At 53.1% G+C, this 19,087-nt stretch overlaps 3 protein-coding genes across 5 annotated transcripts; 1 reads left to right on the top strand and 2 right to left on the bottom strand.

Moving 5' to 3' along the window:
- Window positions 1–96: 96 nt before the first annotated feature.
- On the top strand, window positions 97–6,560 carry LOC120961057 (sterol regulatory element-binding protein 1). Its single transcript, XM_040384655.2, has 5 exons — window positions 97–1,018; window positions 1,107–4,038; window positions 4,120–4,234; window positions 5,675–5,845; window positions 5,926–6,560. The coding sequence occupies exons 1-5, from the start codon at window positions 883–885 to the stop codon at window positions 6,274–6,276; spliced, it is 3,705 nt and encodes a 1,234-aa protein (XP_040240589.2). The 5' UTR covers window positions 97–882; the 3' UTR covers window positions 6,277–6,560.
- Window positions 6,561–6,592: 32 nt separating this feature from the next.
- Window positions 6,593–8,073, bottom strand: LOC120961076 (basic helix-loop-helix transcription factor scleraxis-like). Its single transcript, XM_040384701.2, has 2 exons — window positions 7,530–8,073; window positions 6,593–7,293 (listed from the first exon to the last, which is right to left on the bottom strand). The coding sequence occupies exons 1-2, from the start codon at window positions 7,643–7,645 to the stop codon at window positions 7,020–7,022; spliced, it is 390 nt and encodes a 129-aa protein (XP_040240635.1). The 5' UTR covers window positions 7,646–8,073; the 3' UTR covers window positions 6,593–7,019.
- A 275-nt stretch (window positions 8,074–8,348) lies between these two features.
- Window positions 8,349–18,752, bottom strand: LOC120961061 (proton channel OtopLc-like). 3 transcript variants are annotated; one of them, XM_040384677.2, is made up of 5 exons: window positions 17,676–18,752; window positions 12,325–12,918; window positions 12,021–12,238; window positions 10,858–11,250; window positions 8,349–10,791 (listed from the first exon to the last, which is right to left on the bottom strand). In XM_040384677.2, the coding sequence occupies exons 1-5, from the start codon at window positions 17,741–17,743 to the stop codon at window positions 9,701–9,703; spliced, it is 2,364 nt and encodes a 787-aa protein (XP_040240611.2). In that variant the 5' UTR covers window positions 17,744–18,752; the 3' UTR covers window positions 8,349–9,700. The 3 variants fall into 3 exon arrangements, with proteins under 3 accessions (XP_040240611.2, XP_040240603.2, XP_040240621.2); XM_040384669.2 differs by lacking the exon at window positions 17,676–18,752 and adding an exon at window positions 14,171–15,061; XM_040384687.2 differs by lacking the exon at window positions 17,676–18,752 and adding an exon at window positions 13,423–13,952.
- Window positions 18,753–19,087: the final 335 nt, after the last annotated feature.

Raw genomic sequence — 19,087 nt, 5'->3', positions numbered from 1 at the left:
TTATTCAATACTTCAGCTTCGGCAACTGCTTTGCAACGCTTTAAATTCAAATTATTTAAATTTTTCCAACTCCAACCTTGTCACACAAAGCGGCAGAACAGTGTTGGCCATTCATGACGAATTTCGGCTGGATGCGATGGAAAGAGTTAGAAATATAAGTCATGTAGTCGTAAAGAAACTCGAACAATTGTATTTGTAACGTGTTTTAAGCAACTGTTTCTAAAAGTCCCCCGTTTATCCGTTAAGAAAACTCCCAAACGCGACACTATAAACGCGTTTTTCCGGTTTCAAATTTACGCACCCTCCTTGAAAATGTCAAAGGACGACAAATCAAAATACGCACTGAAAAAAGCACAAAACACAACGACGTGCCCTTGCACATTGCAGCACGAATTCCCGCTCGGTGTTACGACGCATCAAAACTCGGTGAATAAAACCCGTTTTTTTCAACCACTTTCAATCAAAAATCGACCCACATCGATCAACCATCGTTGCGGCCATCGTTTCAACCCAAAACAGAGCACCGTTGGAGCAAAAGTGCAAAAAGTACGGCAATATGCGCTGCGGCCCCGACCGCCACCCTGCACTGTAGCCCGTGTGTGACGTCACAGGGGGGAGTTTGGTGAACATCATACGATGCTAAACGGCGGCCTCTGATTGGTCGAGACGGCATGATCTGATGTGTTTGCATCAGATCGTCAACATACGCGCATACACGACGTCGTCGTTGCTTTGGTGTTTGGTTTTTCTTTCCTGACGACAGTGAGTGGAAAGTTTTGCCGCATTTCCCTTTGGTGTTGTTCAACGGGGTGACAACTGTGAGTTTTTTTTTAAAATAAAACAAACGTAAAGCGAGAAGACAAAACAGAAAAGTCCGACAAAATGGAGCAGGACCGAGGGTGGAACGATCCGTTCCACCAGCCGGGATTGTTTTTCCCGAACACGGGCTTCAAGGAGGACGAGCTGGACATCGCGGACATGAACGATATGAGCGACATCGTGGACATTGCGGAAATGTGTAAGTGCTTGTTTTTTTTTTCTACAACCGTTTTCTCCAGCTTTCGCATCGCTCACCCATTCCCGCAACGTTGCATCATCCCTTTCAGATCAAATGAACGAGGAAAAGCTGCTGAACATGATGGGCGAAGACTTCCTGTCCACGCTGAGCTGGGAAGGGACAATTGGCGATACGTCCGCCGCCGCTGCCGCCGCCTCCGGCTCCTCCTCCTCAGCCTCCATGGCGATCCCCTCGCCGAGCGGAGCGGGCGTCACGATAAAGGAGGAATGTGTCGGGCAGAAGGAGCCATCGGCCGTACCGCCATCCTCCCCATCGGACACGCTTTTCCAGCCGATCCCCAAGCCATCGACCCCGTTGCAGTCGCCGAAGCAGGAGGAAAAGCAGGTGCTGCTCTGTGCTCCCCAGCTCCAACCCACTCCTGCCGCCACGTCACTGCCCACGCTAGCCCCTCAGCCGCACGATCACGGACAGCAGTTGCATCTGCAGCCGGCCAGCCATCTCGTGGCGGGCACTCGCTCGGTCATTCTGGCCCCGAGCCGCCCAACGATGGCGGGTCAGGCAGTGGCTACCACCCCCACCACCACCTCCACCACCCAAACCGCACTACTGCTGCAGAACGCACGCACCCCGGTCACACAAACCTACCAGAAGAAGATAGCCCCTGCTCCTGCACCGCCCCAGCAGCAGCAGCAGCAGCAGCAAACGGCCAACCTGCTGCCCGGCATTGCGAACGTGCGCGTCCAGAATCTGGTCGCAGGCGGGCAGCCGCTCATGCAGCAGGTCTTCACGCTGCAGACGGTGGACAAGCAGTCCGTCTTCCTGCCCGCCAACACGCCCGTCATCTACGCGAACGCGAACGTGCACTCGATCGCGAGCACCGCGCCCGTCCCCAGCACGGTCACGGTGAAGACCAGCCCGAACCTGCACACGCTCGTCAACACGCTGAGCGGCCCGATCCTGGCCGCCGGCATACCGGTCGTGCTAGACGCACCGACCCAAGTGACAGCGGCGGCGGCGGCGGCGGCAGCACCCTCCCAGCAGTCGGCCGACGGGCAGCCGAAGGTGCAGCTGACCCGCCTCCAGCCGGCCGGCGTGCCGAAGGTAAAGGAGGTGAAGCGGTCGGCACACAACGCGATCGAGCGTCGGTACCGCACCTCCATCAACAGCTGCATCGTCGAGCTGAAGAACATCGTGGTCGGGGTGGACGCGAAGCTGAACAAATCGGCCATCCTGCGCAAAGCGATCGACCACATCCGGCACCTGCAGAAGCAGAACAACCAGCTGAAGCAGGAAAACATGACGTACAAGATGCGGCTGGCCGACCAGAAACACTCGCTGAAGGATCTGCTCGTCGGGCAGCAGCAGCAGCAGCAGCACCACCACCCTCACCACATGGTGGACGACCTGATGATCGGGCCGATCACGCCCCCGCGCAGCGACGAATCGAACCCGTCCTCGTCGCCGGCCCACTCGGACAGTTCGATGCTGGGGTCGCCCTTCCCGGGGTCCGGTTCGCTCTCGTCGAACGGTGGCGACGACCTGCTGGACGACGAGATGCTGTCCGGGCTGGGCGGCATGTCCTCGAACGCGCGGCTCACGATCTGCATGTTCATGCTGGCGGTGCTGGTGGTGAACCCGTTCGGCAGCCTGCTGTCGCTGGCGGGCGGGCGTCCGGACGCACCGGAGGAGCTGGGCACGACCCGCCGCATACTGGCGGTGGAGGAGCCGTACTTCTGGTCGCGGCTCTCCTCGATGCTGCTGGTCGCGCTCGTCAACCTGATGTTTCTCGCCTTCTGTCTCGTGCGCATGCTGGTGTACGGCGACCCGGTGCTGCTGCCCCGGTCCCGCGCCTCCACCGACTACTGGAAGCACAAGCGCCAGTCGGACGTGGAGTTCCGGCGCGGCAATGCGGACGCATCGTACCGCGAGGCGAAGCTGTGCCTGCAGTCGTTCGGGCTGTCGCTGCCGTCGACGCGCGTGCAGCGCGTGTCGGCCACCGCCTGGCAGTTTGTGCGCATGTTCTTCCACCGGCTGTACATTGGGCGGTGGCTGTCGCGCCGCACCGGCGGCCTGTTCAAGCCGGAGGGCGACCGGATGCACGCGCTGCACTCGGCGCGCGAGCTGGCCCTGCTCTACCACCGGCTGAACCAGCTGCACCTCGTCACCAACCGGACGGACGCGAACGGGCTGATGATGAGCCTGTGCGCGGTCAACATGGCGGAAACGGCTGCGTCCGTCATTTCGGTGGACGATACGATCGAGATCTATCTGCTGGCGGCGCTGCGCGTGAAGCGGAGCTACCCCCGGCTGCTGCAGTACTACTGCCGGTACTATCTCGCCCAGGCGAAGCAGCTGGCCAGCGACCACACGAGCCGACGGTTCCGCTGGCTGTTCACGCCGTACGGGTTCCGCTTTCTCACCACCAGCCGGTTCCGGTACGGCGAGCGGATGGACGGCTCGACCGCACTCTTCACCACGCTCTGCAACAGTGCCGACCCGATCGAGTACGTGATGCGCGAGTACCGGCTGAACCTGCTGCAGCAGGCGCTACAGCTGCTGGTCGGGTCCGGGCACGAGCGGACGGTGCGCGACCCGGGCAGCGGGCCCGGTTCGCCCGGCAAGGGCAGTGCGGCCGGGCCGGGACCGCTCACGGGCAAGGAGACGAAGGAGGACCACCACCATGGCAGCAAGTCGAGCGAGGCGGCCGATCTGACCGCAACCGGCAGCGGCGTTAGCGGCGACATACTGCACTTTACCGAGCTGCTGCAGGACACGTTCGGGCTGGAGAAGCCGGTCCCGTTCGATGGGTGCAGCGTGCACGGCACCGACTGCTGCTTCGACGAGCTGGCCCACTGGTGGTGCAATCTGCTGCGCGTCGCCGGCTTCTGGCTGCTGGGCGAGGACGAGCTGGCCGAGGCCCTGTACGGCCAGGTGGAAACGCTGCCGGCCGCCATGCAGCAGCTGGAGGATCCGCTTGCCCGCGCGCTGCTGCTCGCGTTCCACGCCAAGCGCGGCTTGATGTAGGTGTTTCCCTTTTGCTTCATCTCTCTCTCTCTCTCTCTCTCTCTCGCTAATGGGTTTTGTGTTTGGCTCGATTGCAGCACCAAGACGGAATCGAGCTTTGAGACGATCTTTGGCCACTGTAATGCAAGCAGCCGCTTCCTCGAGGACAGTCTTACCGGCAACATCTGCAAGACGCCGAGCCGGCTGAAGTTGGTAAGTGATTAGAATTTGTTGTGTATTTGGATGTGTTGTTTTTTGTTTTGTTTTTTAAATAGTCAGATTTGTGCAGGTTATGGTTTGCTTTGCTAGGTTATATTTTATTACTGCCGCATCGGGGGCAGTTAGTAGCAATACCATGACATTCCGAACGCGACGTGACATGATCAGAGATGAGGTTGGGTGCTAAACAAAATGTCACCAAGCCTGTGATTGATCCACCAACACTTGGTCACTCACTTGGACACGACATTTTCTTTCGATGATAATCACGACATTCTTGTAATTTTCTTGGTGTGTGGTCCCATGAGCATTCTTTCTCGCTCTGGCTGCTTTAATTGTCGGTCGGGTCAAACAGAACGAAAAAACATGTTCAATTTGCTGCTTAGGACAGTGGTCCTGCGCACGCACCGCTTATCTCCCATGACTATCGTGATGATCATCGACAGAAAATGTCGCGACCAAGTGACCGACCAAGAGTTGGTTGCACACAATGTCACCAAGCATGTGACAGTCGCACCAACTGTTTTGAGCCTCACCTCTGATCATCACATTAGTCTAACGCTGACATGATTTTGTTTCAACCAGAATTTGTCATGACTATGTCAGTGACATTTTTCTCAACTGATCACCGTAAAAAAAGGTCATGACATAGTGACTGACCAAGCGTGGGTCGCAAAAATGTCGTGAAGCATGCATTGGTCATCGTTTTGAGTATCACCCCTGATTATCACAACTGAGTACGTGACGCTGAGATGGAAACATCATCGGTCAATTGCGTGTTACAGTTAGAAAGCCAAGAAATAACAGAGAATATCGATAGCGATTGTTAACCAAGCACCAAAATGTTCCCCGGAAGCAACGGTTTAATTTCTTTACATTGACATAACAATCGTACCTATTCTAAATTACATTCAAAATGACAGTTAGTTGATAATTTGTTGTAAGTAGTTGATAAGGTAAATAACAGAGCAACATTTGACTAGCTTAAACATCAGGTTATCTTGTAAGTCCTACATGCGTATTACCCTACGGGTAGAAAATTTTTCTTTTCTGTCCAATTCCTGGCTGAGTGAAAACTCATCCCCCGGTCCCACCTTCGGGTGCATTGTAGTTGCATTGCACTTACCGTGTTGGCAACAGGTGCAGTACTTCTGCAATGCAACCCGAAGGCGTCAGCTTCTAACCCGAGCGGACATTACCATCGTGGAAGTCCGGCAGACACTCGATCGTGTTCGAGTAAATTATTATTATTATTATTGTTATTATTATTATTATAATTTGGTAATTATTTGGTTATTATTTTTATTGTGTTGATTGTTTTTATTATTATAATTTAAACGCACTTTCGTTTTTGACAGTTAAAGAAATTCAAAACAAGCAAAACAAATCATACTAAACGCTTCCTTCTCTCTCCGCGAATGTTTCTTCCAACAGCTATCGCAACTGCTCGCCTGCGACTGGCTCCTGGAAGCCCGAACGGCCCTCTGGGAGATCGAAAAGGATATGCGCTACAACCAGCAGCTGCACCAAACGGTGCCGGGGCAAATTTTGGCCGCCTTCCAGGCCGACCTGAACCTGCTCCGCATGGTGACGAGCAAATTCCCGGTAAGTGTTGCTCGACAGCAAATGTTGAATTGCATTTTTAATCACCCTTTTCGCTTCCTTCCCCACATGCCCACCACAAGAATGCCCAGTCGCGCGTGTTTCTGTACGAGGCGGTCTGCCGGCTGATGGCGGGTGCGGCGCCCGGTCCGACCCAGCAGCTGCTGGACCGCAGCCTGCGCCAGCGCAACTCCCGCTCGTCGCTCATCTGCGGCAAGGACCGGTCGGCCCAGCTGGCCGGTGGGCGGGAGCGGGCCGCCGCCCTGTACGTCGCCTGCAAGCATCTGCCCGCGCCCTGCCTGTCGTCGCCGGGCGAGCGGGCCGGCATGCTGGAGGAGGCCGCCAAAACGCTCGAAAAGATCGGCGACAAGAAGCGGCTGCAGCAGTGCTACCAGCTAATGAAGTCGCTCGGCAGTGGCAGCGTGACGAACTGAGAGGCAGAGAGAGAGAGAGAGAGAGAGAGAGAGAGGAGCCGCGTATTCCAAATGTTTTGCAGCGCGTTTGTGTGTGAATGTGTGTTTTTTGCAGCTTTTAATTAAGGACGAATCGACTCTCCAGAAAGAGCAGGAGAGGGAAGTGCGGCTAACCGCACGTAGCAAATAAGCAAACAACTGGCGCACTATTTAACAATTATCCTAGGCTAAGAGCAATTGTCTTTACTGCACTTGTACCTTGTGTGAGAATAAGGCCGAGAGTGGCCAATGAACAACATGTTTTTTCGTTCTTTCTACTGCATGCTAGATTATTATATTTTAATTTGTCACATTTTAAGTTTACCCCAGCAAATGTCTACGCTACACTGAAACAAAGCGGGAAGGAAGGAGAGACAGTGTTTTCTTCTTCTGTGTACTTTAAAACTATTGAGCTAAGAGCTGTAGATTTTATTTCACACAGTAACACGCGCGTGAACCGCGCCCCAGGCACACAATACTGAAATTTACACTTTGGTCACGATTAAGCATTAAATGACTTGGCACGTCGTAGAGCAGGATTTTACGTATATAACCATTACAATACTATTGCAATGTGTGTGCATGTGTGCGTTCGTTTTGGTTTTGGCTTAAAGCTAAGCTAACTAGTAATAAAGTTAGGAAAGAAAAAAAAATTACACTTGTTATGCACTTGTCGAATAACCGAACAAACACTTTGCAACCAACGAAACGAAACGACGCTTCCTTCAGTACTTGTCGAGCGTCACGCAAAACGTGCAGATTGATTGGCGATAGTAGGTGGGTGGTGGATGGGCGCCCGTACCATCCTGCTCGCCCACCGTCGGCTGGGGGCGCTGGTTGGTGCTGGCACAGGGCCGCTGGCTGTTGCCGGTCACGAGCACGGCGATCAGGTGCGAGATGTAGCTCTTCGCCAGCCGGAGCGTCTCGATCTTGGACAGCTTCCGGTCGGGCGGTTCCGTCGGTATCAGCAGGCGCAAATTGTTGAACGCGGAGTTGACACTGGTTGGTGGGAAGAAATAAAAGGGGGCGGCTTTTTAGAAGTGGGTTATGGTGCCGATTGCAGGCAACAGGTGCAGGTACCTGAAGGAAGGATCTGCATATCCAAAACAAATACTGATACTTGTCTAAGCAAAGTGTCTCCATAAGCTTGTGGCATCGATTAGCAAACAGTTGGACCGTTTGTTTTTGTTTTATATAATGTAACAACAACACTCCAAACCACTCGCTCGCCTCACCTGTGTGTTCGGTAGCGTTCGCGCGCGTTCGCCTGCAGCCGCTGGTCGAAGGTCAGCTGTGGATCCTTGCCGGAATCGCCGGACGTGCTGCTGGTGCTGCGTCGGTTGCGGCTCATCGTTCCACACTGCCGGTGCGGTGGGCGGTTTCGTCGCGACTGAAACGCGGGTTTTGGGCGCGTTCCGCTCCGAGTCGACTGCGGTTTAGCCGAGTGACAACGAGATTAAAGCAAGGGAGGGAGCGTGAAGCGAAGCGATGGCCATCGCCAGTTGGTAAAGAAATTAAGTCATTTGCGCGGCATGACGAACGGGGCACAACAAACCGTCGCGCTGTCTCAGCATCACAGCATCGTATCTCAGCGTTTGAGTACCCCTCCTTCTGCCCCATCCGCACCAACCCCTTTTTGCCTACGCTCGGGGTCTTAGTGTGGGCGGAGGAGCAACAACAACAAAAAAAAAAACAAGTGATCCGATATTTATGGGTTAATGAGGTCGGAACAGATTTCTGGCAAGCGATAACACAGATGTGTTTATGCCCTGCCCCTTCCCCCCCCCCCCCCCCGCAATCCCTCCTTGGTTACAGAAACCGGATGCAAGCGTACTTGTACGGGCAGCGCACACCCACCCCGGGGCCCATCACGTCTCGTCTCGAGACTTTTATCGCTCATCTGCCGATCGGAGAAATGGGCCGCGAAGGACCGGACGAGTGCAGGAACGGAAGAAACCGATAAATCAGCGCATCGGGTTTGTTTTCCACCGCTTGGGTGAACCAAAACAACAAGCAAACGAGTGGCAAAGTGCGGGCTCAACAAGTCGTCGCCGTGAGTTGTTTAACGAAAGCATCTTTATTATCGAAAAAAAAAACATTACACATACACATCTAGCCAGCAACCTTCGCTGCCGCTGCGGATGAGCGGCTATCCGGGGTTCGCTATCGTAAAATAACAAAAAAAAAAACGAAGGAGGAAAAGAAAAGAAGAACAAAAAAAAAAAAACAAAAGCGTCACACTACCGACGAGCGGCTCGCAAAGTCTGTCCTTCGAGCCTAATACTGCTTATTTTGAATATTTTAGTGGAAGATTAACACGTGCGCGCGCAGCAGGACCTTTCTCGCTGCCCGGTGTGACGGCTGGCGGCAATGGCGATTGATGAAGGCATTGTACCCTACCCTACCCTACCCTACTAGCAAACTGTTAAGGCACTAAAAGGCACGTCTACGATCAAGCGTGCACCTGTGTTGGCGGTGCGGAAGTACGTTTTCGGAGATGGCATTACAATCTAAAGTGGTTTTGTAAGTCACGTGCGCCCACCACGTGTTTGTAGGGGGCTTCACATGGCGGGAGGAAGAGCAGGTTGTTGCAATAGAGATCCTCTCTCTGAGTTGCTTCCATTCCTTATCTACAGAGCTGTAGCTGAGCCACAGCCTTCCTCTAGCTCTCTCTTTTGCTCTTTATCCCTTTATCTCTTTTTCTTAAGTTCTCTTTTTTTCCTCTCTCATTCTCTCTCTATATCTCTCTATTTCATCTCTCTCTTTCTCTCTCTCTCTCAATATCCCTCACTCTCTCTTTATCTCTCTCTCTCTCTCTCGTTTCCTTTTTCTCTCTTTTTTTCTTTACCCTTTTCGATCTCTTTCTTTATCTTTCTCTTGTTTTATCGTCTCTCTCTTTCTCTCTCTTTATCTCTCTTTCTCTCTTTCTCTATTGTGATCCCTCTTTCTCTCTCTTTCTGTCTTTTTTGTCCTTTCTCTCTCTCTCTCTCTCTCTCTCTCTCTCTCTCTCTCTCTCTCTCTCTCTCTCTATTTCTATATTTTGTTATTTATCTCCTTCTGTATCTTTCTCTGTATATCTTTCTCTTTCATCCTTTATTACTCTCTTTGTATTATCTCTCCTATCTCTATCTCCTCCCTATCTCTTTCTCTCTTGGTATCTCTTCTCCCTGTTTTCTTTCTCTTTCTTTTACTTTCTCTATCTTTCTTTCTGTTCTTCTGATTCTCGCTCTTTCTCTCTTACTATCTCGTTCTTTTCTCTTACTATTTCTCTCTCTCTCTCTGGTTTTCCTTATCTCTAGATTTATTGCTCTCTTACTCTGTATTCCTCTTTGTTTTCTCTCTCTCTCTTTCTCTCTCTCTCTCTCTCGCTTTCTCTCTCTCTCTCTCTCTCTCATTCCAGTGACCGCTAGTGATGGTCGTTAATCTTCACCTTGTACGTCGACTTCCACACCTCGAACAGGCAGATCGTCGAGTGGAAGCGGTAAAAGATGGCGAGCGGCATCGACACGTGCGTAATCACCGTCCAGGCCCAGGTGCCGAAAAAGTCCAGATGCGAGGGCCGGAAGCTGGCCCGCCCCTTGATCAGCGTGTTGATGAACCACATCGCCATGTTGGCGACCAGCAGGAACGTCACAATCTCGCGCCCCGGTTTGGTGCGGTTCTGCTGCGCACCGCGGCACTTGCGCCACACCGCGTTCAGTATGAAGAGCGTCTGGATGGAGGTCTGTATCAGGCTGAACAGCTCCGCCACGAGGCCCTCGCGCGCCCCCGGCACGCCCTGCCGCATCGAGAAGTAGCTGCCGACGATGCTGAACATGCCGTACACGTACACGCCGGTTTGGGCGAGCACCAGCAGCGTACAGTCGAGGCTGATCGACCCGCTGTGATGGTCGTTCTTCTTGCGCTGGTACTTGAGGTCGCGCATCTTGAGCATCGCGACCACCACCGCAACCGCGGTCAGGGCGTACATGAGCGTTTCCGCGATCGTGACCTCCTGGATCGCGAAGTACTCGTAGCCCGGCTCGTCGTACAGCACGAAGTACATGATCAGGCAGATGATCGTCAGCACGGTCAGCAGTATGCCGCCGAACATGCCCCGGTGCGCCCGGGAACAGTCGACCGAGAAGTGGTGCGCGCTCTTGGAGCCGGCCCCGGTCTGCACCTTGATCGAGCTGCGGCGCGTCCGGTCGATCTCGGCGATCGTTTTCACCTTCTTCCACATCTCGTACAGTATGACGGCACAGATCAGCGAGTACTCGATCGTGCAGGGGAACAGGAACGGCGACACGTTCTGCACGAGCGACCCCATGATGTTGGTTCGCTGGCACTCGACGTACTCGGGGTCGGCGCCGGTCGCTCGGCGCACGAGCGTGTGGTTGAGCGCGTCGAGCAGCAGCTCCTCGGACGAGCCGGCGCCCTCGGTCGTGGTGGAGGTGGTGGTGATCGGTGCGGGCGTGGCCGTACTGAGTGCGGCGTGAGTGTCGAACCCACCCGCGTCTGCAATCGGTATCGGTGGGATGTTAGCGAGCTGTTGATGTGTTACCTGTGTCAACTCACGCTCACCTTTGTGATGATGGGCGGTGTGGGCGAGATGGTGGATCTCGTGCTTCGTCTCCTCCACCAGCACGTACAGCCACTCGCACAGGTTGGTCGCGACCATGTGCATCAGGCCGAACCGCGCGAACACCTTGTGCCGGGCCATGTCCAGGTCGGACGTGTTGAGAAAGATGAACTGCATCTGGACGAGCGAGAGCAGCATCCGGGCGGCCGGCGTTAGCGCGATGAAGATGCTGGAGCAGCCGGGCGACGCGTTCAGCTCGAAGTACTGGCCGAACTCGAGCCCGGAGTAAACCATCGTGCCGATGCCGAACGCGATCGCACCGACGCGCAGATAGAAGCTGCCAAAGTGCGGTATGCGCTTCTTCACCGAGCCGCTGCTGCTGTTCGTTTTTTCATCTGTTGGGAGGCGGAGAAGCGTTAGTAGTGCGTGTGTTCATGCAGAGTGACTGAGCTAGGTTGCAATGGTGAGTTGCATCTCGGACGCACTCGAATAGTGTCATAAAATCAGGCTGACTCACAAAACATTCAACGTAAATAATTAAACCACTCATTGTGCTGGAGCTCTTAGAAGAGTTATTTTGAAACTCAGTGAGTGAGTGCACCACTCAGGGCAGAGAGTGAAATCGAGCTCAAACTCTTTAAAGAGTTATTTGAATAAAAAATTACTCAATTTATTGTGAGTGAGTTGCTACTCATGCAAATCACTCATTGAGATTTAATTCCTTGAAAAGTTATTTACCTCATGCGGGAGTTGCAGCTCAGGCTACAAAATCTCGGATCGAGATTCATCCTTAAAAAGAGTTGTTTCACTCGCCATCATAACTAAATGACTTCATTAACCGTTAAATAGCTCTTTCGAGAGTTGAGTATAGTTAAATTGAGTTACTAGTTAGCTCAAAGAGTAGCTCAACACTCAACGAAATTTACTTTTTTAAAGCATGATCACAGCGGAGCGATTTACTTTCGACAGTGCGATCTCAAACTCTCGAACGATTTAACTCACTGCACTTGAGCTGCTGCTCGTTTCGGAGTGTTCAATCACTCATTGTGAGTGTAACGCTCGAAAGAGCTAATGCAATCACTCAACTCTGCTTCGGTACGCACATCACGCGGTGAATTGGTTTCGCTGACATACAAGAAACGAAAAAGGTCCAGCAACTACTTACGATAGCTCTTGATTAGCGTGAGCACCGCGCGCCGCCGCATGGTGGAGGCGTACACGAAGATCACGAACACGATGCTGACGGTGTAGAGAAACAGGTAGAACCCTTGGTACACGTTGGCCGGTATCTGGGAGGAAAGGATCTCGGTGACGGGCAGCGCAATGCCCAGGATGACGACAATCTTCGCGTACAGCGCCGACAGAGCCGTACTGAGCGCATCGCTGTGAGTGTGAGTGAGTGCAAGGATGAGGTTACTGCGGTGACCATTTGCGCTACCCGACTGCTGTTGGCACTCTGGGTTACTTACTCGCCAAAGCGTCGGTTCTTGCGACGCGACTCCAACGCCTGCTCGCTGAGCGGACCGCTCGACGGGGGCAGCTGGCTGAGCGACACCTTGCTGCCCATGTTCGACTCGAGGTCGTTGTGGTTGTGGTGCCGCCGGCCCGGCAGCCACGCCAGCGACCCGCGGCGTATGGCGGCCATCAGCGACGGTTTCGCGTGCCCATTGCCGTGGCCGTCGTGCGCCACCGACGACGAGCGCCGTCCCGATGTGTAGTGCTCACCTCCGCCGCCACCGTTTCGTCGCGATTCCAGCCCATCCTCCGGGATTTGGTCGAGCATCGTGCTCGAGCCGCCGTGATGGTGATGGTTGTACTTGGCCGGCATCCCGGTCTTCCCGCTGCTCAGTATCGAGCCGCCCGTTTTCGGGGCCAGCAGCTGCAGCCCACTGTCCGGGTCGTGGTCGTGCCCGCGCGGCACTGCCAGGTACGGTGCGCTGTTGTCCCTCGCTAGTGCCGGATGCGCATCGTCCCCTTGGTGTGCGTCGTCGGGCTCGCCCTCGTCAACGGTCGAGCCAATGCCGCCGCCACCGAGCGACGCTAGCTCACTTTCCAACTGTTCGCTGGAAGGTAGGGGAAAGAAAGGAAGGCAGTTTGGGAGGGGGGGGGGGAGAACCGATTAATCGAAATTTGAAAGTGGGTAGATTAGCGGGCCAGCAGCCGTCCGCCGCAATCGTTCGATGAGGTTTGATTAGCTCCCGACGGCGACCACTGTACAAAACGTGACCGATGCCGTGCCCGGGTGTCACCTGAGTGCCTACGTTCCCGGCCACCCATATCGCTCAGTCCTCAATCTCCCATCCCCCCCCCCCTGTCTGATTGATGTTATTATTTGCGAAATGCGACTGATTGACTCGGAAATCGATTGCGTTATCTCGGTGCGACTGCTGCTGTTTTGCTGGCGCACGGTAGTGCGCGTTTGGGCTACTGGAAACGTTGGTCCCGCGATACGCGCAAGTTGCGCAATAGCGCGGTTCAGAACCTCCCAGAAGACGCGAGAACCTCCGACCGGGGTGAAAGTGGTCAAGTCCAGTTCCCGTCCCACCTATCCACCCTCTTTCACTCACCGAGTGGGCCGTGTAGCCGCGCTTTTACCCGTCACCAAGCTGTTTGATGAATCGTTTCGATGCTCGGGGGGGGGGGGGGGGGGGGGGTTTCGTCGCCTGTCGCGTATGTTTCGTCGCTCGCAAGATGGGCGGCAGCACGAGACCTGCCAAAAAGCGCACGAAACCGGCAGCACGTCCGCGTGTCGACCGTGTTCAACAACAACTGAACCACTTGGTACGGTATCCCTTCTTGCCGGTCCCCTCCCCTCCCTCACAAAACAATCGAATCGCAGGGCCCTTATCAGAACCAAGGGGGAGCCCGTGGGTGCTTCTGTGACTAAAGAAAGAAGAAGAAGAAAAAAAGAAGCAGAATACCCCGAGTGCCCGATCGATAGGGCAGCGCCACAGATTGGCATCCCGCGCGATACCCAAGATAGCTCCCGCGGGCAGGAAGAAGGTGGAACAAAGTGGTCACCAATCAGTTTGGCAAACAAGTGTGCAAAATGGCAGACGGCTCGTTAGCACGCGTTCGATGCAAATTGTGTGTGGGGGGGGGGTGGGGGGGGGGGGGGGGGGGTTTGGCAGGGCCTGGCCGTTCACGCTCGCGGTGAGTGACACCGTTTTTTCGACTTTTTTTTTATTCTAGTGTAGCTGCTTTTAATTAAATTTCCGGCGGAGGGTTCGTCGCCTGCTGCTGCTGGTGCAGGACTGCAATGGGAATGGCGGGCGCATCGTGATCGTGCTGTACTGCGGCGGATTAGGTAGTTACCTCTGGGCGATCGGTGCCCGCTCCCTTCCCAGCTTCACACTCGGCCGCACCAGTGGTCGCGCGAACGTACTATCTACCGGCAGCTCGCCAACGATCATGGCGGTGAAGGGACGGTGCTGGTTGCTACTTTGTACTGCCCTTTATAAACGGCACACGGACACACACACACACACACACGGCGCTCGAAACAGCTCCACTACGTCTACCAGTCACTGCCTGGCAGCCACCGTGACCATGATTCACTAAGGTCTGGCGTGCGCGCTAAACGCGTTAGAACGGATCTCCTCGACAGCACGTGCCAGTGCGGGCGTGCGTACACGCGTGCGTGTGCACAATTATTATCACTCGATCTCTCTCCCACTCTCTCTCTCTCTCTCTCTCTCTCTCTCTCTTGCTCTCTTGTTCTTTATCGCTCTCTTTCTCTCTCACACACACACACATACACACACACGGAGACGCAATCGCAATTTTGTGCTGCTCACTGCCGCTCGATGTGCACCACACGCAGACGGAGTTTTGCCGGTGAGCGACCGGTTAATGGGCGATATACAAACAGAGGGAGAGGGAGAGGGCACGGTTGTCACCCTCTGTCGTAGGTGTTTGTTGAGTGGTGCAGTGAGTAGCTGGCACGGTTGAGGCGGGGAAGAGGAGGGTAGGGTTGGTGGTTTGATGATGTGCAAAATGCGCCCTGCGACGCGCAACTAAGTGCGCGTATCGCACTCACACGGTCTTTTATACGGAGGTGAACTACCCCGTGGTCCGTGCACCGTCTCCCGACCTGCCCTCACCCCCCCCTCCCCTCGCGCGAAAACCCACATGCTTCCACCAGACCGATTTTCCGCCCCGCTTCGCGCCCCAGCATGTGTTAGACAATTAGCGACCCGCGACTGCGATTTATGTGCCCCGTTCAGTTTTGTTCTAGTTATTATTTCGTGCGGTTGAAGAGAGAGAGAGGAAAAAAAAAACAAACAAACCAAACCGAACGCACTGTAACGGGGCGGGCGGCGTGACAGTCCTTAAATGTCATCAATGTCTGTGCAATTGCACTCTCCCGCATGCATAACTTTGGTGGGATCGCTACCGAACCACGCGCTGCTGACAGGCCTGGAGACTTCAATGCACACGGGACGCCGAGGTGGACCTGCCTCGTGCTGGGGAGGGGGGTGGCGGGAGGAGATGGTAAAGATGCAGGAGAATGTGATTGTTTTTCTCTGGCCGCAATGGTTTCTTTTGTTTTTGGGAAGGAGAATAAATGGTAGCTTTGGTTTGAGTTTGAGCTGTCGTCATTGTGTGAGCGTTTAAGCGACGAACGTATCCTCGTCACTACGCTTACTAAGCTTTTATGGCATTCTCGGTTCACTTTGCTGTTATCACCTTCTTAAACTCAAACTCTCCAAGCTCGACAGCTTCAACGGCTTTAATTCATAACCGGAAAACAATAGCAAAACAATTCCCCAAACAATTGTTCCTAATTATTCACCCTTCCCCCCCTGAGCCACTCATCACTCCTAAGCGTTTATTTACCTTCCTGTCGGTGCTAATTTTAATAAGAATTGTCGGTCACTTATAATTGGCGCTTCATTTTGCCGTAATTTGTTCTTTTTTTTCTTACTGCGATAAACTGTTTAGCTGAAAACCCTCCTGTTGGCGAGCATTTGCTGCATTATATTCTGCTAATAATGCTCGCTTAGAGTGCTGCTTATTCATCTTAAGCAGTTTCATACAATTGAGCATAGGATACAATTTAAGTTCTTCAATGTATCGATCTAGAATATATAATAGATCTATAACAATTATGATTTTTGTTTATTTATCCTACACAAGAACAATAACATCAGTTTTTTTGGCATTATCGTATATTATCGTCCAAAAAGTAATCGTTGCTGCATAATTGAGTCACCGACGCACCTATTATTGTCTCTAAGGTTTAATGTTTAATGACAATGTTTGCCGCGTTTTTTTACTAGATTGAAAAAATGTTCACTCTTAGACGAAATTACAGGCGTGTTAAAGCCAAATATTGATGCATCCGAGCCCTATATAGCTGCAATGACTGAAAGATGCAATAAAACCTACTACACGTACAATCGTTAGTAGGACAGCTACGTTTGAATAGCACGAATGTTTGATGGCGCATTGTACGCACACTATACGCAAATGAGTGCTAAAAAGCTCAGCAATGTATTTCTATTTGCCCACCAGCCGAAGCTCGGATGCGAAGTCAAGAAGGAAAAGGTTGGAAAACGTTGAGTTCTGCAACGTATCTTATGTTACTGCAATATCTCTATAACCAGCGGTAGTTTCAATTTTGTAGACACACTCACAGACTCGTGAAATCGTAATCGCTTTCACACATGCACGTTCTTTTTTTTTTGGTATAATGCAGCTATGTGCGACGGACATGCTAATCTTCTAAACACACATAGAAAACTTCCTAGACTATCTCATCTTCTAATACAGCACCATACACACGTACCCGAAAAAAACCTATTTCGTGGTACAGAGTGAGTAATCACGGTGGTCTTCGATAAGAATCGAACCCTCGTCCGATATTGTGGCAGTCCGCGCGTCTCTACAATAGACCATTCAAGTAGCCACCGAGAGGCATGGCTTATTTTGGTACTGGATGCGAAGCGCTGTATGACGGACGGAGTTCCAGAATGACAGAGCACCCCGCAAAGCGATCTTGACGGCTGCACCACGAGACTGTAAACACGAGACGGCTTCACCAGGCACTCGCTTAGGTAATAATAATATGACCAATTATATTCGTAATTAAGCGCTCGAACCTCCTAGACTTGATTGGGCGCCGACAAGAGGCAACAAGGGGACGGTCCGCGCACATTCTCTAGCAATCACAAGAAATCATGGTGTAATTGATTAATCTCACTTTTATTTGTAAGTACAGCTAGACCCCCCCCCCCCCCATCCCCTTTTGCACACAGTTAACCACTTGAAGAAGTCACCCGTCACTGAGCACGGCCATAAAATGGGGGAGGGCACGGTTTTGGGGTCGCAAAAAAAACACACACACACAAACACAGTCACCCGAGAGATTAACGTGTCCGGTTTTGTCTGCTCGTGCAAACGGGTGCGGGTTCTCTCTCGCGCTGTTTACATCTTCGCATACACTAGCGGCTGATGAAATCTTAGAAACTGAAAACAAGAAAAAAGGCGTACTGGTCCCCACAATTGACGACGTAATCGGAATGCAATTCTGTTCCGATAAGAGTCCGACACAAATAAAAAGCCTGCAAGTGCACGTACCTCGGTGTGTGTGTGTGTGTGTGTGTGAGAGGCAGAATTCAGCGATGGTTTGATAGGTAGTTGAAGTAGGCTATATCCAGAGCCTATCAGATCAGACAGGGTGTGCCGAACGCATGAGAGGGTTCGCGGTGTGTGTTATCGCTGTTTGGTGTCTTAACGCACTCTAATGCCGAACGATGATCTCTACCCCTCCTCTCTTCCCAGCAGTATTCCCCTTCCATCCCTTTTGTTTACCTACCTGAAGGAGACGGAGTTCTTCTTGAGCAGCTTGCCCGCACTGCCGCCCGGGCTGGCGCTGCTGGACATTGTTGGTTGTAGTTGGATTTGGGGAAGCTTGGGGGATGTTGAGTTGAGCTCGCCGGCGGTTTGACCTGTGGTTTTGTTAAGCACCCTCGGTACCGCTACCACTTCTGGAGCCTGCGGTACGCACCTTCGCAACCGTGGTTTATGGACGCGCGGGCACACGCGCGCGTGTTAACCTGCTCGCGGCCAAGAACTTGTCACCGCTTTTATCTAGCAAGAACTGATGCGTGGAGACACAACCGGTGGTGTAACACAGATAACGGCGCGCGAGAGTACACCTTCCCTCACACACACACACGAGCACGCACTGACAGACCGCACAAGGTGGGTGTAGCCGCGCTATCTGTCTGCCGGACTGGGGTTTCAATCAGGGCTTCTCACACCGTGAGGAAGTCAATCAATTTAGCTAATTGAAGCAAAGCGCCCTCCTCCGACGCGTCCTTATTAAGCGTTATCTAGCTCGGCAGGCTTCGTGGCTTGTGGTTTGCGAACTTGATAGGGAGGGACGGGGCAAGGGGTGTCCCGGGACCGGGGGAAGAAGAGCCTTGCAAGATGACGCGAGCTGCGAAGCGTGTAAAGGCCCGCTTGGGAGGTAATAAGCTACTGGAGTTCGGGCGACAACGGTGCGGCAACGTCATCAACCGAGCGCGTGCGACATGCGGACGTCCGCCTTTGTCCAGTCCCCTCCCCCTCCTCTCCTCTACCCCTTTGTACCCTTCAGACACTAGAGATGCAAACGTACACACACACACATACACATAGACACACAGACACAAAGTGGTGGAGTTGAATTCACGGCGCGAGGAGACACCGTGTGACACGCGTCCAGTGCGACACAAACTGAAGGAGGGAGGAAGTTCCGATCCCGTGTATCGTGTAGAGCAGGGGAGAGGCTCCCAAAGACACCCAAGTTCCAGGTGGGGTGTTGGATAGTGAGATAAATAGAAGAAGCAAAGAAGCGAAAACTACTCGGCGAACAAGACGTCAGACACCGAGCCACACAGACTGAGATAGGCTCCCCTCTGCTGCTCTAAAATCCAACAGCGGAGTAAGCAGTGTACTACCACATCTTGGGAGTCTGTGATGTGAGCGAGATCTTGCCTCAGTGAGCTCCGCAGAGCCAAAAGAAAGAGAAAGAGAGACAGAGATGGAAAAGAGGTGGGGCAAGCCCTGGTAGGCTGCCAAAGTGCGAATAGGCACGGCAAATATCTCGATGATCTCCAATGCCCTCCCAGGCACCCTCGGGTCTTGCCCCCCCCATGCTGCAATCTGGCGTGACATTATGATCGTGCGTTTTTGCTTTTGTGTCTCTCGGTGTCAGACAGCAAAAAAAAAACAAGAACGCAG

This window comes from Anopheles coluzzii, chromosome X (assembly GCF_943734685.1).
Source record: "Anopheles coluzzii chromosome X, AcolN3, whole genome shotgun sequence".
Classification (NCBI taxonomy): Eukaryota; Metazoa; Arthropoda; class Insecta; order Diptera; family Culicidae; genus Anopheles; species Anopheles coluzzii.
This window is presented reverse-complemented; position numbering and strand designations above follow the sequence as displayed.